This window comes from Dromiciops gliroides, chromosome 1 (assembly GCF_019393635.1).
Source record: "Dromiciops gliroides isolate mDroGli1 chromosome 1, mDroGli1.pri, whole genome shotgun sequence".
Taxonomy (NCBI): Eukaryota; Metazoa; Chordata; class Mammalia; order Microbiotheria; family Microbiotheriidae; genus Dromiciops; species Dromiciops gliroides.
In genome coordinates, this window is record NC_057861.1 from 315,834,820 (window position 1) to 315,860,793 (window position 25,974).

At 38.2% G+C, this 25,974-nt stretch overlaps 1 protein-coding gene across 1 annotated transcript in view; it reads left to right on the forward strand.

The window, feature by feature from the left end:
- The window catches only part of DYM (dymeclin), a 613,994-nt gene that overhangs the window by 78,747 nt on the left and 509,273 nt on the right, over positions 1 to 25,974 (forward strand). The window contains 1 exon segment of the mRNA XM_043964852.1: positions 24,794 to 24,866. Coding sequence (XP_043820787.1) covers positions 24,794 to 24,866 — 73 coding nt within the window.

Consider the following 25,974-nt stretch of genomic DNA (forward strand, 5'->3'; position numbering starts at 1 on the left):
ATCTATTCAGTCCTGTATACATTCTAGATTCCTTCTCTCCCCCGCCACCCCCAACCTCTGCATTCTATACCTTTTCCTCCTTTTATAACATCAGCATTGCTAAACTTCCTTTAGGATTTAACTAATATTGATCATATTTATTTCACTTATTAAGGAGCACCCTATCACAGTAAGTCCTTGTCTTTTTGTGGGTAGGATACTTTTCTTTTTCCTTCTTGAAACTTTAATATATTTGGTAGGGAGAAGAGGGAGAGATTGTAGCTGGGTGTGTGTTTGTATAATGAAATCCTTGAGTGGGGAGGGTGATTGATTGCCATCATGCCAAGGGGAGCTTGAATTTCTGGTCAATTGTGAATCTTGGGGTTTTTCATTAGTATCAAACAGTGTCCTCTTCATTGCAAATCATAGAAAGGGGGTTGGGCATGGCAGTATCTTCTTCTCTAATGACCACTAGATCTAAGTGAATTGCTGTTCAGCTATAAGGCTGCCTTCATTTTTCTTTTCTTCTCCTGTGAGTCTGCTTCATAATGTCATTTGTGTGTGTGTGTGTGTGTTCGAGCGCACGCGTCTGCCTAGATATAATATTCAAATAGAAGCTTTCATGCCTGTGCACAAAGCCCCAGCAACAAGAGAAAAAAAGGGGAATGCTTTTTCCCTGTTTGTTGAAATGAAAGCCAGTTAGTTGCCTGAGATAAGATTAGGGACTTGCTTTTCTTCCTTTTCAGTCTTCTTTTACTTTTCCTTCCACTTCCCATCTTCCTCCCAAGGAGTAAAGGATGCTGCTATATCACAAGTAGGTTTTGCTAGGAAATAATTTTTCCATATTCTGAAATATAGAACTTAATATTGGACAGAAAAAGCTATGATTAAAAATAACTTTAGGGGCAGCACTGGCCTCTTCTGGAACTGAGTGCATGGTCGGACTGAACGGCTGGCCTGGTGGGGAGGGGTAAGTGCAGGGGTACTAGTGGACTGGGGTGAAGGATTCGACTGTCCCACCCCAGGGGGCAACCAGGAAGAAATCCTGAGTGGTGGGAGACCCAGATGGGGGAGGGGAGCAGGGGAGCAGTCTCATCAGAAGCTGAGAACCACACCACAGAAAGCTAGGCCTCATGTTATCTCCGGACCTGAGAACAGGCCAGGTGAGATTAAAGCCTGCCCCCCTCAACCCAAAACACCTGGGACCCTCTGAAGCTGAGAACAGGAGTGGAGCCAAGAAGCAGCCCCCCCAGTGGAGAGTTTAAAATCAAATGAAAGTGAGGCCAGGCAGGCTGAGAAGAAGCCCAACCATCCCCCAGGCCACACTGTAGCTTGAACAGTGTGTCCTGGAAGCAGAGCCACACTTAAAGAAGGAGCTAAAAGATAAGAAATAGTAAGCCAGGATGAGCAGGCAGAGAAAGCAGAAGACCATCGAAAACTTCTTTGGGGGTAAGGTAGACCACAATACAACCTCAGAAGAAGATAATAACGGGGTCAAAGCTCCAACATCCAAAGCTTCCAAGAAAAATATGAACTGGTCTCAGGCCATGGAAGCTCTCAAAAGGGACTTTGAAGAGAAAGTAGGAGAAATAGAAAGAAGATGTAGAGAAGAGGAAAGAATGGAAAGGGAAATGAGAGTGATGCAGGAGAGTCATGAGAAAAAAGTCAACAGTTTGAAAAGCCAAATGGAAAAGGAGATTAAAAAACTGTCTGCTGAAAATAATTGCCTAAGAATTAGGATTGAACAAATGGAAACTAGTGACCTTATGAGAAACCAAGAGACAGGAAAGCAAATCCAATTGAATGAAAAAATAGAGGGCAGTGTGAAATATCTCCTTGGAAAAACAGCTGACCTAGAAAATAAATCTAGGAGAGATAATTTGAAAATCATTGGACTACCTGAAAACCATGACCAAAACAAAAGCTTAGACACCATCCTCCAAGAGATTGTGAGGGAAAATTGCCCTGATATTCTACAAGCAGAAGCTAAAATAGAAATTGAAAGAATCCACCGATCACCTCCTGAAAAAGATCCCAAAAGGAAAACCTCCAGGAATATTATAGCCAAATTCCAGAACTCCCAGGTCAAGGAGAAAATACTGCAAGCAGCTAGTAAAAAGGAATTCAAATACTGTGGAGCTCCAATAAGGATAAAACAAGATCTAGCAGCTTCTACATTAAAGGACCGAAGGGCATGGAATATGATATTCCAGAGGGCAAAGGAACTGGGACTTCAGCCAAAAATCACGTACCCAGCAAAACTGAGTATAATTTTTCAGAGGCAAAAATGGGATTTCAATGAGAAAGAGGTTTTTCAAGCATTTGTGATGAAAAGACCTGCACTGAATAGAAAATTTGACTTTCAAATACAAGATCCTGGAGAAGCATAAAACGGTAAACAGGAAAAAGACTTCATGAGGGATATTAAAAGATCAAACTGTTTACATTCCTACATGGGAAGATAATACTTTGAAATCATAAGAACTATCTCAGTAAGAAATTTAGGGGCAGCTGGGTGGTGCAGTGAATGGAGCGCCGGCCTTGGACTCAGGAGAACCTGGGTTCAGGTGTGACCTTGGACACTTGACAATTGATGGCCATGTGACCCTGGGCAAGTCGCTTGGCCCCAGTTGCCTCACCAAAAAACAAAACAAAACAAAACAAAAATTCTTCACAAGAAATTCACAGAAGATAGGGCTGAACTGAATATGAAAGGATGATATCTGTAAAGCATTTATGTTTTGTTCTTTGTAGGGCAGATGGAGAGGGGTGTCTTATGTCTGGAGATGGATTTGGTCTTGGGGGGCCTCCTGGGTCCAGGGTTGATGCTTTGTCCATTGTGCCACCTAGCTAATCTATGATGACATCATTAAAATAGGGTTGAGGTGTAGGAGGAATAAACTGGGGGAGGGAGAAGGGGAGAGATGGTCTGGGGAGAGGTATTTCACATGAAGAAAACAAGAAGAAAGCTTATGGAGAAGAGTAGAAGAGGGGGAAGGAGTCGGGGAATGAGTGAACCTTAATATCATTAGAATTTGCTCAAAGAAGGACTAACATACATACTCAAGTAGGTATAGTAATATACTTTTGCTTCTTGGGTGGGGGGAGGGAGAAAAGGCGGGCGGGGTGGGGGGAGAAGGGAAAGAGGAAAGGGCAGATTGGGGGAGAGAGCAGTAAAAAGCAAAACACTTTCAAGGAAGATGAAAATGTTCTGCATTACTGCACCAGTATGACATATTGAATTGCTTGATCTCATAGGGAGGGTTGAGGAGGGAGGGAGGAAGAAAAATTTAGAACACAGAATTAGATCAGGGACCCTGATCTCATTGGAGTAGGCTCATGGAGGGAATAGCTTTCATACCCAATTGGGAGGAGCAATCTATTTAACCCTGCAGGAAAATAGGAAGGGAAGAGAAGAAGGAAGGAAGGGTGAAAAAAAGGGAGTGCAGAGCGAGGGAGAGGATAGTCAGAAGTTAAGGCACCTCTGAGGAGGAATAGGTAAAAAGAAGATAGAATAAATGTCATGGGAAGGGAGTGGGATGGAGGGAAATAGTTATGATGATTGTTTATAATGGCAAAATGTACAGTACCTACTTTGCTGGGCTTTTCTGAAGAAGATTCTCTGTCAAGCTTAAGGTACTATATAGAGATTGTGATGAACAGGATGCTATCGGGAAAACCTGGAGAGACCTACATGAGCTGAAGCAGAGTGAAATGTACTGTATACAAAATAACAGCAATAGTGGGGGATGATCTGCTGGGAAGCATGTGGTTGTTTTCAGCAAGGCAATGATCCAATGTAATCCTGAGGGACTCATGAAGATTGCAGCCCATCTGCAGAGAAAGAACTGATAGTATCTGAAAACATATGGAAACACATTTGAAAAAAAAAAATTTTTTTTTTCATTTCCTCTTTGACAATTCCTTAATCTGAAGTTTTGGTTTTTTTGACTGTTTTCTCTCACAACTAGCTAATATGGGTATTTTTCCATGACTACTCATGTATAACTTATTTTGAATTGATTGAGCTCTTGTGGGTGGGGGGTGGGAATGGAGGGGGGAAGAGAAGTTGGAACACAAAGTTTTAAAAAATTGATGTTAAAATTTTGTTTTTACATATATTGTGGAAAATAAAATTCTATTCAGAATAAAAAAATAACTTTAGGAATCTGCCAAATGTCAGTTTAATTTATTAGATTATTAATAATAGACTACTACTTTTGAGTAGTTACATCACTTTAAAGTGATATTAGATTTTTAAAGGTATTAGATTTTAAAACATGGTAGAGATTTTATGAGTCTAAAATACAGAATTTTGTATCTGTAGCTTCTCCAAAACATTTATTTAACTTTATTAAAGTCTTGTGCCAAAGGAATCCAAATGTTGGCAGTTCTTACTAGGAGAGAAAGGCTTCAATGAAGAACGAGTATGAGCCAGGTCTTTTGCCTTCAGATGATCTTAGCTAAGTTCTGCGTGTCATCACTATCAAACTGGGAATGAAGAACATATACTAAGGCACAGAGAATGTTTCAGTCTGTGTTGTTGGAGGGAGTGTCTACAATGGTGAAGTCAGAGGTGTCTGAAGCATTGAAGTAACTATAAGTCATGGGAAATTTTAGACACTCAGTAAATACTTAGTGAATTTATTTGACTTGAGAATAAGTGGCTAGAGTACTTGGGATCAAACACTGTTGAGACAATAGCTATGTGACCCTATAGTTAGATGCCTCCATTTTGTCATCTAAAGAAAAAACAAAATCCCTAAGCATGTGGCCACCACTCTACTTCTGGTCCTCAGAGTCTCCTAATTTGTCTCCTTCCCTCTAGTCTCTCACTGTGTCACTCTTTGCCCCCCAAGCTCCATTGACTCCATCTTGCCTCTAGTATAAAATGCAGACTCCTCAGTTTGACCACAAAGCACTTTACAGTCGGCCTCCAGCTCACCTTGTTGTCCCCTCCTTCCTGCATCAAAAATTCCAGCTCAGCTCGCTGCTCTCCATACACAACTTTCATCTCTTGTCTCTTTGCTTTTTTGTAAGCTGTCATCCATGCACTGAATGAAACTTTTCCTCACCTCTGCCTCTTTGAATCCTTAACTTCCTTCAAAGTGTAGCTCAGGTACATCTAATACCAGTCACTAGTGTCCATTGATGAAAATTAACTTTGTATCTATTACTTTCTATCTATTTTGCATTTACACTTTTTACATGTTATCTAATGTGAGAGCCTTGATGGCAGAGACTGTTTTGTTTTTTTGTCTTTATATCCCCATTGTAGGCATATAGTAAGTACTTAATAAATGCTTATTAAATGGGTGAATGAATTAAATGATAGTGATTGCACCTTTCTCAGAAGGATTGTTGTTAGGGAGGTAATGTAAATAAAATGCTTTGCAAACCTTAAATTGCTATAGATATAAACTATTATTGACATTAGGAAATACTTTCTAATTATTTTAGGGATAGTAAAATTCAGATTCTTCTGTCGTACTGACCCTAAAGAAAAAGATAAATTCTTCCTGCTCTAGAATTCTGTGATTACAAAATATGGAATGCTTTGATTGTTAGGAACTTTTTTTCCCCCATCAAGTTGAAATCTGCCACTCTTCGACTTTTACGCATTGCTCCTACTTCTGCTGTGTGAGGTCAGAAAGTACTATGTGGAGACACTGTGTTAAGCTCTCAGGCAAAACAAACTTAATCTCTTTTCACATGATGTTTTGTCCTTCACATATTTAAAAGCGGCTGTGACGTTTCTTAAGTCTTTTCATTTTCAGGCTAACATACCCAGTCCCTTCAACCAGCTCTCATGTGGCATGGTCTCCAGCCCTGTCATAATCTGGCCATCTTCTTCTACTTTCAAATTGATCAAAATTTATCTTCATATATGGCACCCAGGAATGAGCACGTATTTTATATGTAGTTTGATATGGTAGAGTTCGGCAGGTCCATTGTTTTTTCCATTATACTACAGTACAACAAAAATAGGTGTCACAAAGTCTATATACTTTAATCATAGGAGAGATCTTCATTTATTGTTTATTTAGTCTTACTTTGGCCATGATTCAGACAATCCTGGTTTTTGGTTTCCTTGTCTATAGCAGATTTGAAGTAGCAAATTAGAAGTAGGTTGGAAGACTACCAGAAGAAAACATACACAATAAGCATTTATTTAGTGCCTACTATGTGCCAGGAACCATGCTAAGCACTGGACACTGACATTCTCCACCAATGCAGATCATGGCTCTTTATTGCCTGAGTAAATAAATGATCTTTATGAATTGCAGTAGCCACCAAAAAAACCCCAACCCCCCCAAACCAAAAAGCAAACCAAAAACCTTCTGGTTATGAAATTTTTACACTGAGCTAAGTTGGTCCTCCAGGATGCATCTGCAACTCTAGGTCTTTTCAGTTTAGTAGGATATATTAGTACTCATAATTTTCTGACATAGCTTTAAGAAATAGTCATCTTCACACCAAGAAGAAGTATCAGAATAGGATTTTAGTGGAGGAAGAATGTAAATAATTAAAAGTATACAGTAACAGGAAAAGCACAATAGTTCTGGCTATTTAGTATAGATTTCAACTGTCCAACATATTGCAGTGGCCCTTCAGGACATCTCTTTATAGTCAGTAAGATAAAAGAAAAATCATAATGATGACCCTATATCATCGGACAAAGGTTAAATTGAACTCATTGTACTCTTAAGAAGCCAAGGAAAATTTTTAAAGTGAAATTTTATTGCTCTCTTTTGTTTTACATCACCTACATTTCCTAGTGTATTCCTTCCTCATACCTTCCCAGAGAACCATCTCTTATAACAAAGAACAAATAAGAGCAAAAAACGTTACACAAAATTAAGAACTCAAAAGTCTGACATTATATGTAGTATTTTACACCTGTGGTTCCTAAACTCTATAAAGAGGTAGGGGTATGTTCTCCTATTTCTAACTGCTTTTACAGGCAGCATGATTAGCCACTTCATCAACTCACCATCACCATCTCCCTCAAATGTTAAAGCTAATTAAAAAAATGGATATGTTTAAAGCTTTTGTGATTTGGGAAATTCACTTATGCTAAACCCCTCATTTTGGGGCATTTAATATACATAGTTCACCATATAATTATTTTCATGAAGGTTATTGGATTTCAATTTCTCTTTAAAATTCTGCTCTCATTATAATTGTGAGCTATGTCTTGTTCAGTTTCCAAATTTCTGTGATGTAAGATGGCTATTCACATAGGTAATATATCATAGTTTTAAAACAATCTTTCAACAGACATTTATTAAAGGCCCACTCTTTGCCAAGAACTGTGATAGGCAGAAGCAAAGACAGAAGCAAAACGGTCTCTTGCCTCAGGGCTCTTAGATTTTTTGGATGAGACACACATGTATAGACACACACAAAATATCTGCATAATAGAGATAAGATAAAGGGGGAAGCCTCTAATATTTGGAGGTATTAGGAAAGGTTTGTGTAAATGATGGTACTTGAAAGAGAACTAGATATTCTAAGAGATGAAGATGAGGAAGAAATGCATTCTTGGAATGGTGGATTACTAGGCCAAAGGTGCAGAGGAAGAAAATGGAGCAGCATCTATGAAGAGATTTTATTGTCAAACTGAGAAGTTTCTATTTTGTCTTAGGGATGATAGAGAGGCCCTGGAATCTGTTGGGTAAGGGTAATGGTCCAACCTCCATTGTAGGAAATCACTTTGACGTCTGTGTGGAGTATGGATTGAAATAGGGAGAGACTTAGAGCAAGGGGACCAATTAGTAGACTATTGCAATATTGCCAAGATGAGGTCCTGCATTAGGGTGGTGGCTTGTATGAGTGGAGAGAAAGGGAATAGATAGATGTTGTAGAAGTAGGACTAACAACTGATTTAATATGTGAGGTAAGGAGTTGAGGATGACATTGAAGTTGTCAATTTAGGTCACTAGAAGTATGTCTCTCTCCTAGTAGAAATAGGAAAGTCCACAGGGCAAAGGTGAAATGGGGTGGGGGTTGGGGGGTGGGATTGGGAAAGATAATGAGCTCTGTTTTACAGATGTTAAATTTGAGATGTCTGGGACATCCAGTTCCAAATGTTCAATAAGACATTGGTGGTGCAGTAGTGGAACTCAGAAAGACATTTCCCTGAATACAGCTTGGTTTTCTACTATTTAATGATATATTTCCTTAGGTAGCTATAGTAGCAGTTCAGAAAATAGCATCCTGATTTGTATATTGTGTTCATGTATTCATCCAAGGATGGATATATAGATTTGGGGTTTATTCAGAATAAGATAATACTTAAACCCATGAGATATTAGGTCACTAAGTAAAAGAGTACAGAGAAGGAAGAGACAAGGCATACCTTAGTTAAGAGGTGTGATAGGAATCCAGCTGACAAGGCTGAGAAGGAACGATGAGATGACTTCAAGAGGAGAGCCAAGAGACTACAGTGTTATGAAAACAGAAAAAAAAACACTGTTCACTTGCCTTTTATCCATATTATGTCTGAGTAGTGGCAATTATAATCATAACCTCATTAGTATTAGTAAAGAGGAATGTTAGAACTGAAAGGTGTTGTAGAGATAGATCAGCTAACCAGATGCCCTTATTTTACTGAGGAGGAAACTGAGGCCCAGGGAGGTCAAGTGATTTGCCCATATTTGCTCAACTGCTTAGTAGTTCATAAAAAATTGAACTTAGTTCATAAATGTAGAAAAGTATTGCTAGGATTTATGGACAATTGTGAAGCTACTTCTCTCTTTGTCAGGGCAATTGAAGCTGTGCATGTTACCCTCCCTGATGCTGTTAACTGGTTCTGCAAAAATGTGATATTAGATGGAACAACATCAGAGAGGGCAGTTAGTTTGTAAGAATGTGATAAATAGGATGGGGACAAAAAAGACTGACATACAGGGAGCACCTACAAATAACTCGCCTTGTTGGGTTTGTTGTAAAGGAAATCCTTCTTCAGATCATGGTTGGAGTATATGGCCCTTGAGGTCCTTTTTAACCTCAGATTCTTTGATTATCACTGTTAAAATATTAAGCCATATATGGATTCAGAAAACCTTTTTTTGGATTTGCCTGTGTTATTCTTTAGAAAAGCCTTTTGTCTTGCAGAATTTTGAGTGGCATAATACAAGATTTGTAGTGCAGGGCCAAGAGTTTTAGTGGAGAAAAGGATGTTATGTGGTTTCTAAAAATTATTTGCCTAATAAGTTGTGGCAATGTGAGATGACTTTTAGTTTTCAAAGCATATCATCTGAGAATTTATCATCAATATATTTTATAGCTCTATAAATAATAAAAAAAATTAACACAGGTAGGTGTTACTTAAAAGATTGAAAAGCAACTTTACCTTTGATTGGTTGTATATACTATTTTTCCCCTTCCCATTTACAATGGTGAGATCCCCAGGTATCTGGAGGGTGTTCTATGTGTATTTCCTGTGATGAAAATGTTTACAGGGGACTTTTGCTTCCCAAGGGAAGTGACTTTGCTTTTCCATTGTGAGCCAAGAATTCCTTCCTATTATTCCATCCTGTCTACTTTTGATCAACTCCTTTTGCATCTGGCATTGAGAAGGCACCCAGCCAAATTCAATCAAAGTCAACTTAAAGCCACCCTGGAAATGACGAGGTCATAGGAAGCAAAACTGAGCTGTGCTCCTCAGAGGGTGAGAACATTAGTTTGTCCATAGTTACAGTACAATAGTAAATATTATTTCTCTAATACTTAATTCAAAAGTCTCGTCTTGGTCCCAGATACATTCATTGTTTCAATTGGAACCAAAAATGTACTAGATTTATCCATTCTGCTCGTAAGAAAAAAGGGTACTTTTTTCTTATCTCTCTTTTTCTTCTACCCACAGCCTTTTCCTCTTTTTCTCCTCTCTTGTAAATCCGAAAAACCTGAGGTAGGGCAGTTGAGATACTGTAAGATATCTCTGAATATAGCTCAGTTTTCTGCTGTTAATAATATATTTCCTTAGGTAGCTACAGTAGCAATTCAGAGAATACCATTTTGATTTGTATGTTTTATTTATATACTTATCCAAGGCATTTGGGTCCAGTGACCAAGTTAGCCAAGAAATTCTTCAAAAAGTTCAGCTATTCAAAGAGTTTTATAAGCCTTATTTCATTGCCAGTGGGAATTATGAAGAGAGTTATGCAATGTGCACTGAAATTGAAGTCAGGAGATGTGGGTTTGAGTCCTAATTATGATGCTTAGAGGTTATGGGACTATAGGCAAGACTCAGTTTTTTCATCTGTAAAATGATGGTAAACCACATTGCCTGCCTTATTGTGGGGAAAATACTTTATAAATCTTAACTAAATAATATTACCAGTTATTAGATGGAAGAGATATATCAATTGTGTTGTCATCAAACTAGACTGCATTCTTGCACCATCATTATTTATTAGCTTTTTTTCCCCAAATAATAAACATTTTTATTTAAAGTTTTGGGTTCCAAATTTTATTCCTCCTTCCTTCCCTCTTCTCCCCCCTCCCTTAGGTGGTAAGCAATTAGATATAGGTTTATACATTTAAAATTATATAAAACATTACCATATTAGTAATTTTGTATAAAAAACTTGAATAAAAAAATTAAAGAAAGTGAAAAATAACATGCTTCAGTCTGTGTTCCATCACTATCACTTCTTTCTTTGGAGGTGGATAGTATGTTTTATCATTAGTCCTTTGGGATTTTCTTGGACCATTGTATTGCTGAGAATAGTTAAGTCATTCACATTTCTTCATCAAACAATATTGCTGTCACTGTGCATAACGTTCTCTTGGTTCTGCTCCTTTCACTATACACCAGTTCATACAAGTCTTTCCAGGCCTTTCTGAAATCATCCTGTTTGTCATTTCTTATAACACAATAGTATTCCATTACCATCATATACCACAGTATTAGCGTTTTTAAAAGCAATATTTTCCAATGATTGTGATAGAGGTACTAACTTTGAATTTAAGTTGGGAGACTATATATAATTTTTGATGCTTTGATTACAAAAGGAGAGTGTAGTATGTTTGCAAATAAGATTTTTGTGTGCTGGATAAGGTTTGAAAATTGAACCCCCGTGTTTGAAAAATTATATCCACCAAAATCTTCTCTGCAAAACACGTGACTCATCTCCAAATAACTCTTCTCCTGTCACACAGATTGGAATTTTTTGGCATTCAAAATGTGTGATTTTTATATAAAAACTAATATTAGAAAATGTTTCTTATTTACCCCCTCAAATACTACCCCCCATTCATGTGGCACTGTAGTTGACTTTACTTTTTTTTTTTTTTTTTTTTTTTTTTAGTGAGGCAATTGGGGTTAAGTGACTTGCCCAGGGTCACACAGCTAGTAAGTGTTAAGTGTCTGAGGCCGGATTTGAACTCAGGTACTCCTGACTCCAGGGCCGGTGCTCTATCCACTGCGCCACCTAGCTGCCCCTGTAGTTGACTTTAAATGACTAAGATATTCCAAATGTCAGTTTCATATGTTTAACTCATAATCAACATGCTGCATTACAATTTATATTGATTTATTAAAGCTACCCTTTGCTTTGGTCCTAATTGTGAATGCCAAAGAAATAATAGCTCTCCTTTTTTCCAAAATAACATTATTATAAGGAACAGCACAAAGCAGGTGACTGTGATAACTCAATGCTTTGTGGGTCCAGAATTTACATTTTTGTTAGATTGCTAGAGTCATCTATGAGAGTTGCCCATCAGTGTTATCCAGTCCATTTGTACAATTGACCAAATTGATCTCCTCCAGGTATCAGATAGCTTGGTAATATAATATGCATAATAGATGCATATGATGTACTTTATCTCTAATCAATTCAAAATCCATTATCCATAATTACGTTTTAATCGCCTTCGATATTAGTATTTGTTGTTAAGGGCCTGAGCTAAAATGGTAGCTGTATGAGTAGAGAGAAGGGGTCAAATGTGAGACATTGTAGAGAAAAAAAATCACAGAATTTGACAACTGACTGAATATGTGGGATAAGGGAGAGTGAGAAGTCAGGTTATAACAGTGAGGTTATAAAACTGAGAGATGGGAAGAATGGTCACAAAAAAAATACTCAAATGCAATAGAAAACGAAAATTTATTTTTTTGGTATTATAAAGATAAGCATTGTTAAACAAGTTTCTTTCAACTTGGTCCCTTCTGTGTTGTGTTCTAGGTGACTCTGTCTCCCTGGACCTGCAGGGCAACAAGACTGTAAACAGACCAACAACTTACTACCTTTATTGTTTTCTTTAAGACTGTTTCTTCTACTCTGATAAATTCTTGTGTGTGTGTGTGTGTGTGTGTGTGCGCGCGCGCATGTGCGTGGGGCAGTGAGGTTTAAGTGACTTGCCCAGGGTCACACAGCTAGTAAGTGTCAAGTGTCAGAGGCAGGATTTGAACTCAGTTCCTCCTGAATCCAGGGTCAGTGCTTTATCCACTGTGCCAACTAGCTGCCTCTCCCACCCCCTCTGATAAATTCTTGCTCTATTAGCAGATTTTAGCTCTTGAGGATCTTTACCTGAGGATTTTTCTTTAACATTCACCATGTAAATTTTATGGGGAACTGTGAGGGTAGACTAAAGGAAAATTAGTGTGCCATTGTTCTTGGTATTTATTGGAAGCTATTTGACCTTTGTAGTGACTACTTTTTTTTTTCTTTTTCTTTTTCTTTTTTTTTTTTTGGCAAGGCAATGAGGGTTAAGTGACTTGCCCAGGGTCACACAGCTAGTAAGTGTCAAGTGTCTGAGGCTGGATTTGAACTGAGGTCCTCCTGAATCCAAGGCCAGTGCTTTATCCACTGCGCCACCTAGCTGCCCCTGTAGTGAGTACTTCTAATAGATAATTTGGGATTAAATATTTCTTTCAATCTTCTGAAGATCCAATTTAGAATCACTTTGAGTAGTGGGAGCTTGGATCTAATCTGGAGGTAGGTTAAGAAGAAAATAGCCCTGGTTTCTTTCTCTTCTTGTTTTTCCATATCTAATACCAGCACCAACACTGCTATCACCGTCTCTTATTCCTATCCATTATCATTATTATCTGTGTATTAATGCTAGGTTTTATTTTAATCACTTGGAAATTATGTAGAAGAAGGCAGAGTTTCTCTCCTAGTAGTTGTATTTTGACACTTAATGTTGGCTGCAAGTACTCTACACAGTTCAATTTAGCACCAGTAGTCTGACCAGTGAAAAGGATCAAGGCTCTTGTGGTTAAGTGGCTATTCAATATGAAGGACTGTCATCTGGTACAATTAGAAAAAACAATTCCTGGTAGGGACCTTCCTTACCTCAAACACCTTTCCCAGGCTGGGCTCTGACAGTAATGTTTGAGAAGACTTTGGGAAACAGTCTCAATTAATATGGGCCTGCAACTTGCTTGGCCATTATTCTACTGTATCATAGAAAATTCAGGAAAGTTGAACATGGAATGAGTTTTCTGAGTTCAGAATTGCAGGAATATGAAGATAGAATAATTTCAGAGCTGACGGTGCATTGGATAGCTCGTGCAGAGCACTCATGGGAGACTAAGTCATATCTCCTGAGTGCAGTGAGATAGTTTAGGAAGAGTACTCTAGAGGGTCACCAGACATTTCTTCAAGAACCTTCTGCCTCATGATTTTAAAGAAGTTCTGTGAACCTGATCCTCTAGGGCAAATAAGTTCTTCTGGAGGTGCTTTTGCCTTCTCTTCCCTACCTTCTCTTGCCAGCGTAGTACTCAGTTCAGACTTTTCACGCCTTAGAAAATACCAAGCTTTAGTGATGTGTGAGAAGCGAGAACTTGGTGAAAATGGACTCACACCCAGGTGTTTATGGTAGTGGTTACTATATTGTTATGCTTTTGCTGAGGATCTGTGATCCTGGTTAAATGTATTTTAGTGAATTTATACTGTTCATACAAAACTTTAAAAACAACTGGTCCATTTATTTTGACTTAGCTCAAAGAATAGGCTGTTAAATCCTAAGGGATACGTTGACACTTTTTAGGGAGTTTGTTTAAAAAACATCAGTCTCATGACATATAGGGCCATAGATTTAGAACTAAAGGAAAGTTTAGAAGATAGGTAAAAAATGAGATAATATTTGTAAAAAGCACTTTGCACAGTTCCTGGCACGTACTAGGGACTTATATTAGTGCTTATTCCCTTCCCTTACTTCATTATGTAGTTCTGCTCCTGAAATTTACAGATGGGGAAACTGAGGCCAAGGGAAGTTAATTGACTTGCCCAAGGTCACACAGGTAATGAGAATCAAAAGTAGGCTCTGACTCCAGCTAGGGCTTTTCCTGTTGTGTTACAGTCTCGTCTTTGTTTAAACATTTTGTGTACCATGGAATTCCACGTAAGGTATGCCTTTGGAAACCATATCAAAGAAAAGTTAATATTGTAAAAAGGCATTGGTATAATCTCACCCATATAACTATCCTTTGACATAAATCTAATGATAATATTTAAATCATGTTCTAGTATAACCTTCCTTACTAACACTGATTTTTTTTCAGTTTAAAATTATTATGTGTATTGAAATATTAATTGTTCTTGGGTCAATAGTGTTGTGACGTAGATCTTAACCAAAACCAAAAAACAACACCCCTACCACCATCTTATATATTCTTGAGTCCTTATGTTTTTAAATAGGAATTTTAAGATGGTTCTATATATTTAAATGGGGGCTAGGTGGCACAGTGGATACAGTGCTGGGCCAGGAGTCAAGAATATTCATCTTTGTGAGTTTATATCTGGACTCAGACACTCACTAGCTGTGTGATCCTGAGCAAGTAAGTCACTTAACCCTGTTTGCCTCAGTCTCCTCCCTCATCTGTAAAATGAGCTGGAGAAGAAAATGCCAAACCATTCCAGTATCATTGCCACCCCGCCCCCCCCCCTCTCCCAATGGAGTCATGAAGAGTTGGACTGAAAAACAACAACAACATATATTAAGATGAGCCTAGATTTTCAGTTGTTGTGTCAGCAATATCTCTATTTGGTAATGGAAGCAGCCAGAGATGAGGGACTCAGGGCCCTATGGGATAAGGGAATAGGAGCAGAGTCGGGGTTGTTGGAGGTAGAGAAGACAGTAAATAGTCTGTGACCAAGAAGACATGATTTTGAAGTCTAACATCCACTCATCCCTCGTACTGAGCATCCCCCTTGTGACTAGTCAAGTTCCATGGATACTACTTCTGTTTTGAATCTAAGCTGGGAAAGTATGTATGAAACAATATAGTTAGTAATTTAGGAATAATGACAGAATCTGAGAAAATCAGTTGACCTGTAGTGATACTATGAATGAAACATTAGAGAGGAGTTATGGTACCTGCTTCCCAAGGTCACTTTCTGCTGTTACTTTCTATCTACTCTAGTTCTGATCCCCAGTGATTTCCAGAAGTCTGATGCTGGCCAGGGCAGTGCTGCATTTTACTAGTCAATTTCTGCACTGCTGAGCATAAGATGAGGACTATGAGAATGGTTGGTCAGGAAGCAGCAATGATAAATAGAAAGTTTGATGGATATGTTACTATACTTGAGTTTTTAAAGTGCTGGAAAAAATACAAAGATTAAATGGAACAAGATCCCTTACTTTATGAAACTTATAGCCCAATAGGAAAACATGACATAGAAATATTAATAAAATAATTGCACAAGAGGCACAAACTAAGTGCTGTGTATAGTCTGTTTGCCTAAGATGATTATCAGCTAAGGTTAAGGATCAAGGAAGGCTTCATGGAAGTGGCATTTCAGTTGGGCATTAAAGGATCAGCAGTAATTCAGCAAGTTGGACATGGAGGTAAGAAGGTATGAGGGTAGTAGAAGGGATGGTTAGTCATTCAGTTTGGCTGGAATGTGGATTATAGGGCATAGAAAATAAGAGATAAGGCTGGACAGTTAGGGTAGCACAATTATGAATCCTGGAAGGTCAGGTGAAGGAGTTTGAAATTTAATTTATAGATAATAAGTAGCCTTTGGAGGGTTTGGAGGATAAAAGTAACATGAACATGCTTATATATAGGAATACTGATACAACAGTTGTATTCAGTGCGAAGGGAAGGAATGAATCCCACACCTGTAAGATTAGTTTGGAAGCTGTGTGAAAAATGATTTGGGAAGGGAGAGAAAACCTTTTTAGAGGGTATTGTGTTAGCAGAGATAGATAAGATTAAGGCCCTTAGTGGGAGGGAACTGAACAGAGAGATATTATGTAGATAGAATCAGCAGGGCTCAGTAACTATTTGAATACAGGAGATTAGGGAGAGAGCATGGGACAGCAGATGCCATTGACAGAAATAATGAAGTCAAAAGGAGGAGCCCATTTAAGGGAGAAATATAATATTCTTCGTTTGAACATGTCAAGTTTGAGATATTTATTTATTTATTTACTTCCCCCCCTCTTTATTTATCCACTTGTCCATCCATTTATTTATATATTTATTTGGCTCTCCATCCATTCATCTGTTTATTCATTCATTCATTTATTTTTTGAGTATTTTTATTTATAGTTTGGGGTTCCAATTTTTATCCCTCCTTCCCTCCCTCCTCTCCCCTTTCCTTGAGGTGGTAGTAGTAGTAGGCCTCCACCAGTCGTGGACGACCACGGATCAGCACCTTGAAGAGCCACAGGCCACAGTGCGGCTGTGCAGTCCGATAAGGGAGCCTCAGCTCCTGAGTGACTTATAACCGGTAACTGCTGCATCCTGTGTTGTATCTACCCCATGAGGAGTAGCTGGAGTGTCCTCTCCAGGGCGCTGGCTTGGGTGGATCAATATGGAAAATAAGTTGTTGCCTATGCAGCAGGTTTTCCCTCTCCGCGACACTGGTGGATCCAAAGGAGTGGCAGAGCCAATACAGTTTGGCACCAGTGCCGCTGCAGGAGTTGCCAGAGGGATGTGATGTCCAACATCCAACTGCTTAAGGGACTCCAGCTCCTGATTTTTCCTGGGGTAAACTCCTGAAGCCTTCCCATATATGGGTATAGCCTCAAGGCAGCAGAGGCTTAAAATCAGGGTTTCCTTCCCCTAGGCGGGTTGCCTGCCAAAGCTAATGAGTCCCACCTGCCCGAAGTGACTGGTTTTAAGGCACCAGTGACTCGCCTTCACCCCTTTTCCTGTTAGTGGAAACAGTTCCACCACGAGAAGGCAAGGAGTTGGGCTTCGGTTGTCAGAGTCTGAGATGCATGCTATTGGAGCATTTTATAGAGAGTGGGAGCTTATTCCCACTCCTACCTCAGCATGACAAACCTTTGGAAGCCCTTGAGGTGGTAAGCAATCAGATATAGGATATACATGTACAATTATGGAAAAAATTACCATATTAGTCATTTTGTATAAGAAAACTTGAGTAAAAGAAAAAAAATTAAAGAAAGTGAAAGATAGCGTGCTTCAGTCTGTGTTCCATCAATATCACTTCTTTCTTTGGAGGTAGATAGTACGTTTCATCATTAGTCCTTTGGGATTGTCTTGGATCATTGTATTGCTGAGAATAGTTAAGTCATTCACATTTCTTCATCAAACAATATTGCTGTCACTGCATAACGTTCTCTTGGTTCTGCTCTCTTCACTATACATCAGTTCATACAAGTCTTTCCAGGTCTTTCTGAAATCATCCTTTTTGTCATTTCTTATAGCACAATAATATTCCATCACCATCATATACCACAGCTTGTTTAGTCATTCCTCAATTGATGGACATTCCTTTGATTTCCAATTCTTAGCCACCACAAAAAGAGCTGCTATAAATATTTTTGTACAAATAGGTCTTTTCTTCATTTTTGGGGCTGTCTTTGGGATATAAACCTAGCAGTGGTATTGCTGGATCAAAGGGTGTGCACAGTATAGCCCTTTGGGCATGTTTGAGGCATTTGTGACATTCAGGTGGAGATAATAGATTTAGTTCTGGAACTCAGGTTAGGTTTGAAGGTATATTTTGGGGAGTTATTTGCATGAAAGTGATAGTTGATATTGTGGTAGTGAATGAGATTATGAAGGTAGACATGATAAACAGTGGAAAGTGGACTAAGGATAGATTTTTTTTTGGCAGGGCAATGAAGGTTAAGTGACTTGCCCAGGGTCACACAGCTAGTAAGTGTTAAGTGTCTGAGGCCGGATTTGAATTCAGGTCCTCCTGAATCCAGGGCCAGTGCTTTATCCACTGCACCACCTAGCTGCTCCCAAGGATGGATTCTTGAGGACAATCCATATTAAGAGGTTGGGAAGTAAATGAGGAATCAGGGAAGGTGCAATTCAAGGGGTAGGAGGAGAACCAGGGGAATGTGTGGCCTCTTGGAAGTCAAGAGAGAAGGTATCCAGAAGGAATGAATGTCAAATACTGAAGAGAGGTCAAGGAAGATAATAAAAACGGAGAAAAAGGCACTTGACATTTGCCACAAAGGGTCATTTGTTGACTTTGGGTAGAGGAGCCTCCAAAGTTAAGTGGTAATGATAGAAACCAGATTGCAAATGGTTGAGGGTAAACCCTTCCTAGATGTGAGGAAGTGGAAACATTGGATGTGGACTCTGTTTTCAAGAGTTTGACATTAAAGAGAAAGTGAGAAATGAGATGATAGCTTCAAAGTTCTTAATGGCCTTCATGGCAGGACTTTGCCTTTGTTTGGCTACTTTTAAAAAATGTTCATACTGAAAAAGTTTACAAAAAGAATTACAGAAGACATAAATTTAGAGTTTTATTGTGAGAAATGTAATTTAATTCATTTCCACAATAATTTATTAATTATTCATATAATCGGCACATAATTATTTCCCCTGACTGTTTCTCCCATTTCCTTTCTATTTTTTCCTTTTTCTCTCTCACTTTTTTTTGGGTAATGTTTGCTTCCTTGCCCAATGAAAAAGCTTCATAGGATGGTAGAATTATAGATTTGGGGTTGGAAGGAAACTTAGGTGCAATATACCTGAAGGAGTATTATTGCACAGTGTTAGAAAAGGGAAGATACAAAAGTAACACTTGAAATATAACTTTATAAGCTGTGAACTGGTTCAGCTACACCAGAGATCAAAGAAAGGAAAATGTCCCATATGTATAGAAAATGTTTCTAGCAGCTTGTTTTGTGGTAGCAAAGACTTGGAAACCAAAGCATTGCCTATCAAATTCAGGAATGGCTGAACATTTTATGTAAGGCATATGAATATGCTGGAATACTATTGTACAATAAGAAATGATGAAGGGGATGTTTTCAGAAAAACCTGGGAGGACTTGTTTGAACTGATGCAAAGTGATATGAGCAAAATCAGGAGAACAGTTTCCACAATAACAACAATATTGTAAAAATGATAAACTTTGAAAGACTTAGGTTCAACACAATGACCAACCACAATTCAATGTACTCATGATGAAGCATGCTTTCTATCTTTAGATGAAGGGCTGATGGACTTAGGGCATAGATCAATGCATGTTTCCTTCCTTCCTCCGTCCCTTCCTTCTTTCCTCCGTCCCTTCCTTCCTTCCTCCGTCCCTTCCTTCCTTCCTTCCTTCCTCCGTCCCTTCCTTCCTTCCTTCCTTCCTCCGTCCCTTCCTCCCTTCTTCCCTTCCTCCCTCCCTCCCTCCCTCCTGTCCCTTCTGTAAGGGGCTAAAACTCTAGCTATACTATCTAAAATCTAATGAGTGGTCAGCAATAAATTATAAGCTTTAGCAAGAGTATTTAAGTATTTATTAAAGAGCATTAGGATCAGAGAGAAAGGTAAAAATCTAGCTATTTCTAAGAGACCCCATCATCCGACCTGCCATGGTGAGGTCAGGAACCAAAAGAGGAAAAAGCCCCCTGCCAGTATCTGCTTCCTACTTTGTGTCCTCCTCCCAGAAATGGGAGGCTCCTCAAGTTGATTGGCTGGTAGCCTTGATAGACAATACCCACGAGTAAACATCACTTCCTGATGCCAAGGACCTTGACCACATGGCTTGCCCTCAGAGGCCTTCTCCTGATGCTGGAGCTTTTCTACAGTAAGTCTCCAGCAGGGGGTGTCATTCCAATTGTTATACTTCCCTCCTTTATTTCCTTCCTTTCTTATTTTCTTTCTCCCTCCTATTGTTTTCTTTTGCTGGAATTTTTTTTTTTTGCAAGAATATACACTTTAATCATATTTCTTACCTTTAAAATGTATGGGGAAGGGGAGAAAGGAGGGAGAAAATTCATAACTGAATAAAATTAAATTGAATTAAAACAAAATTTCAAAAATAGATATTAATTTAAAAAAGAAAATAACTCGATAGTATAATTAATCTGTCTTATGAAATCAATTCCCTTATATACGACTAATGGGATTTTAGTTAAAGTGTAATGAACTGTAATATTTAAATCATGGATCACTTTTTCCAAAATAACAACAAAAGTAGTTAAACTTGGTTTTGTAGTTGGTGTATTTTTTTGTTGTTGTCATAGAACCCAGGTCTACATCAAATCAATTTTATTTCCAGAGGTATTTTTAAATATGCTATAACTTTTTCAAAGAATAATTTGTATACATATTTGGACAAAAATTAACTTAAAATTAAATGTTTTAAAATAACTTAGTCTTAACTTTATTATTAAAATTGGCAATAACATAGTACACAGTACCATGATTTTCTGAATACAGGTTTATAGTGAAAATCAGCCAGCTATCTGTTTGGTTTTAATTTCAAGAAAATTAAGTTGTGCTCTGAGCTTGTCAGGCACTCTATTAACATTTTTTGGAATGTAGTTCTGTCATTTCTTGGTGTGTTTTTCAGTGCTTACACTTGGCACTATGTAGTAATGGGCAATAGTGAGTAACTGGCAGTTTGACTTTCAGAATGCAAATTTAAAGAAAATAACAATTAGCTCATTCTCTTTTAATGCTCTTTTTAATTACTTCGTGTAGCCTGACTTAAATCATCACATGCTTATTTCCTCTGGCTGCCTTTCTCATTTTCTTTTTCTTCTCACCTTTTTGGTAATTTCTGCTTCTCTGCCCAAAGGAAGGGGTGCCACAGGATTATAGAATCATAGGTTTGGAGCTAAAAGGGGCCTTAGAGACAGTCTAGCCTGAGAATTCTTCACCCTTTCCATGTCATGGACCCCTTTGGCAGTTCAGTGAAGTCTAAGGACCCTTTTTTAGAAGAATATCTTTGAATAATTAAAGGAATAAATAAATTAATAAATAAATAAATAAATTAAGTTTCAGTTAGAGGTTAATGAAAATAAGCATGTAAATTTTTTCACATCCAAGTTCACAGAACCACTGCAATCATACACCTTCTCACCCCCGCTTGCTCATTTTACAGATGAGAAAACTGATGCCTAGAGAGGTGAAGTAATTTGCTCAGGATTTTGAACTGGTTTTCCTGACTTGAAGGGGTTTTAACCCAGGGTCACACAGTTAGTAAGTGTCAAGTGTCTGAGGCGGGATTTGAACTCAGGTCCTCCTGAATCCAGGGCCAGTGCTTTATCCACTGCACCACCTAGCTGCCCCCTGACTTGAAGTTTAACACTCTATCTACTACACTGTGCTGCTTCTTAGAGCAGAACTAGGATTTGAACCCATCCATGCCTTTTGGTTCAAGAAAAGAAACTCTCACCATTGCATCACACTGATATTTCATTGTTGTTTGGCTACCTGCACACAGAGTAGTGACTATGAAATTTCTTGTGGTCATGGACTTGTGAGGGAAGAGAAGGGGAGAGATGTGTGTTGTGGAGGCAGAAATGACAATACTTAGCAACCAATTGAATATATTGGGTGAGAAAGAGTAAAAAGTTGAGGATGACTATGAGGCTATGAACCTTGATAACTGGAAGGAGTGTTGTGCCCTTGATGAAAATAGGGAAGTTTGGAGGAAAGTGGGGAAAGATTATAAACTATTTTTTGGACACATTGATTTTGAGGTGCCTACTGAACTTGCAAATAAGCATATCTAGTGAATGTGGATTGAATAGTTTCAGTAATTTAATCTTGAGTATTGTGAAACCACAACCATCTGTTCTTTGAGGAATTAGATCATAGGTTCAGCTCTTGATACTGGTTCAATTTTCCTTCATGAAAATAAAATCAACTATCCTTCAGATATAATGATAATGTTGTGCCCTTTGATTTCCTTTTTCTGATAGTGGCCATGGGCTTGTCCTGAGTCATCTATGTACTTTTTTCTTTTCTTTTCTTTTCTTTTCTTTTCTTTTCTTTCTTTCTTTCTTTCTTTCTTTCTTTCTTTCTTTCTTTCTTTCTTTCTTTCTTTCTTTCTTTCTTTCTTTCTTTCTTTCTTCCTTCCTTCCTTCCTTCCTTCCTTCCTTCCTTCCTTCCTTCCTTCCTTCCTTCCTTCCTTCCTTCCTTCCTTCCTTCCTTCCTTCCTTCCTTCCTTCCTTCCTTCCTTCCTTCCTTCCTTCCTTCCTTCCTTCCTTTCTTTCTTTCTTTCTTTCTTTCTTTCTTTCTTTCTTTCTTTCTTTCTTTTTTGTGGGGCAATGAGGGTTAAGTGATTTGCCTGGGGTCACACAGCTAGTAAGTATCAAGTGTCTGAGGCTGGATTTGAACTCAGGTCCTCTTGAATCCAGGGCCAGTGCTTTATCCACTGTGCCACCTAGCTGCCTCCCCCATCCATATGCTGTGTGTGTGTGTGTGTGTGTGTGTGTGTGGCAGTTGGGGTTAAGTGACTTGCCCAGGGTCATGCAGCTAGTAATTGTTAAGTGTCTGAGGCTGGATTTGAACTCAGGTCCTCCTGAATCCAGGGCCGGTGCTCTATCCACTGTGCCACCTACCTGCCCCTCATCCATATGTTGTTGTTTTTTTTAAGTGAGGCAGTTGGGGTTAAGTGACTTGCCCAGGGTCACACAGCTAGTAAATGTTAAGTGTCTGAGGCCAGATTTGAACTCAGGTACTCCTGACTCCAGGGCCGGTGCTCTATCCACTGCACCACCTAGCTGCCCCCATTCATATACTTTTAACCAACATACTTTCTGAGACAGCTGGGCTTAGATTGGGAGCATTTTGTCTTTAGAATAATTATCTCTTGTAAAGCTAATTGTTCTGTTGCCTTTTTTTTTCCTTTTGGTGAGGCAATTAGGGTTAAGTGACTTGCCCAGGGTCACACAGCTAGTAAGTTGTGTCTGAGGCCGAATTTGAACTCAGATCCTCCTGACTCCAGGGCCGGTGCTCTTTCCACTGCGTTACCTAACTGTCCCTGTTCTGTTGTCTTATCAGAGCTCAACTTTGGCCCCTTTAGAGCTGTGTACTGACCCAGGGAGCTGAATCTTCCTTACCCTGTATATTCTTACCTACTTACTTACTTCCCCTGTAAATTCAAATGTATTGAGTTAAGCGTATGAAAATTGAAAAAGTCCAAGAGGATTTTGGACCTGAACTCTATTGTAGGCTTGGAGAGGTTGAGTGATTTTCCCAGGGGTCATTCAGCTAGTAAATGTCTGAGGTAAGACTTAAGTCCTGGTCTTTCTTACTCCAAGTCTAGTGCTCTATCCACTGTACCATGTTTCCTTTCTTAGAACCAAGGAAGACATATTTATTTAGCCTTGCATGAAAGCTCTGAAAGTTCCTTTGAAAATAATGGTATTTTGTATGTCTTGAGTGACCCAAGTTACTTGTGCTTCCCTGTAAATCCAAGAAACATTCAGCATTGAAACTCTTTACATAGAAATCGGACTCTACCTCTTATCTGCCCCCAAATAAGAGGAAAAACTTGGATGTGGCCTTTTGAAGGAATGTTCTTTTAGCAAATGCAAACCCTTAATAATTTCATTTGGAAAGTGCTCATTCCTGACATGAACTGCTGTTATATTTTTGGCCTTGAAATGCCACATTTCATTTGCACTAAATCTATTTTTCATCATCATCATTTTTTTGGAAAGTGGCAATAAAGCTGTGGTTGCAATGCTTAATTGACTCAGCTGTAAACTTTGTTCATGAGGAGGTGAGGTCATGCTTTAGAGTGGAGCTTGGAATACAGAGTAGGGAATCCTTGCCACCATTTTTATGTTTAAAATCAGGATTTTTTTCCCTCTTGGGAGAAAAGACTCAGTCAGGCAAAGTCTTTGGGTTTCCAGAGTCTGTTCTTTCACCTTTGGTGATAAACAAGCCATTCTGGCTGCTTTGCTGACTAGTGGGATGTTATTAAACTGGCTGAGTTATTTGGTTTGAAATCCTCTTGAGGGAGTCAGTGAGTGATTTTTAAATGTTACTACTCAGATCTGGGTCACTGCATTTGGGAGGGTGAGCCAGAGGGTGACATTTATAACAAATCAACTTAGGAGTAGGTTGTTAACTCATGTGGTTTAAATTGGGCAGTTTGGTAGAGACTTTTCTGTCAAAAATGTGTTTATTGACTGTTTTCCCTGTCATCTTAGGAGTATATGTTGCTTTTCCTCTTTCTTATCTGCTAAATTAAGCTAGGTCCTCTTCTGTGTTTGACCCATCTTTTGTACTGCATACTTCTTATAATTCTTTCTTTGACCCAACTTTTTTACTGCATCATTCCTGTACAGCAAAATTCTAGTCATTTTCTCCTCAAAAAACTACTTTCCAAGTGCTATTCAGGGCGAGGCAGAGTGCTTTTAAAACAAAATCTACATATATTTAGATATGTCCATTCAGAAAAAAAGTCACTAAAAGTTTTGGAGAATCCAAGTGGTTTAATTTATGACACTGAACCAGAGGTTGATCATCACAGGTCTTTAAATTAGGTTCATAATTTGGGTTTCATTAAAGGGTGAACACATATCTGGTAATGATAGCTCTTATTTTGTATTTGAATGAAGAGTAATCTGACTTTGAGATGAGAAATGCCTGTATTCTGTTTTCTGATGAACCTTTGATGTATCTTACCAGAAGCTGACTCCGAAGATCTCATAGAAGAACTGCTTTGCTGCTTAATCAAGTTAATCATTGACATCCCGCTCTTGTAAGTTCTGATCATCAGGATTTGTTTATGTTTTCTTTGTATTCTCAAAACGATGAATTGGTAGCATCTTATAGTTTATAGAACCGGATATAGTGCTTTTATTTTGTCCCTTTCAAAGCAATATATCCACAATATTCTTTTTTGTGTTAGCCCGATAACATTCTAATTGTGTCTGTACAATGTACAAATAGTCAATCCAGCCAACAGATTAGATGGTTCAGTGGAGTAAAAAAAAAGTTAAACTAATATTTTGACTAAATTTGGCATATGATTTCCACTCAGTATTTATTTAGTCAAGTCATCATTTGTGCTGTTGATCCAGTATCTTTTGTCATTTGTAAAGAAAAGAACTGTGGAGAGAATAGATTATTTGAAGATTAAAAATCAGATACTTTGCCATAATAATTCTGATCTCAATCATTGCTAATCCGATGTACTTTTTTTTTTAAGCAATTTCTCTTTGGGTGAGGTTATTTGTCTTAGAATCTGTCATCAAAATACTTATTAACCCATGGCCGAATATCACTGTTGGATGATAGTCCAGAAATATTTGTGCTATTGTATATCCGTCCCTGTCCTCTTTGAACACATTGAAGTATCTAGGTTAGTATATTGTTTAGGCTTCACTGGATGCCCTTTTGATCATTTCAGAGGATAGCAGAGGTAAGAACATTTGTGAATGAATCATTTCTAGCCATGGAGTTGCTAGCCTTAGCTAGGTCTTAAATTTATCAGTGAACAAGTATAGATTGTCACATATTTATCTTTATTGCCAAAAATTGTTCATTCATAAAACATTTTCAAATAATACCATCATTAGATTTTAAAACTTTCTTAGTACATGAAATATTCCTTTTCTTTTTTATCTCCCATAGTGTCTAATAATTTTCTTTTTATACTATGAATACCCAATTAATATTGATAAACTTATTGGGATTTTAATTCATTTCCAAAAAATATATGTCTCATTTGACTTATGTCAAAAGGTGGTTGGCTTGCTTCATCATAGAATTGTGGGTGGTCATTGCATTTATCATATTGCTTGATTTTCTTTCAAAGTTATTTGTCTTTATAATGTTCTTGTTATTATAGACATTTTTCTCCTGGT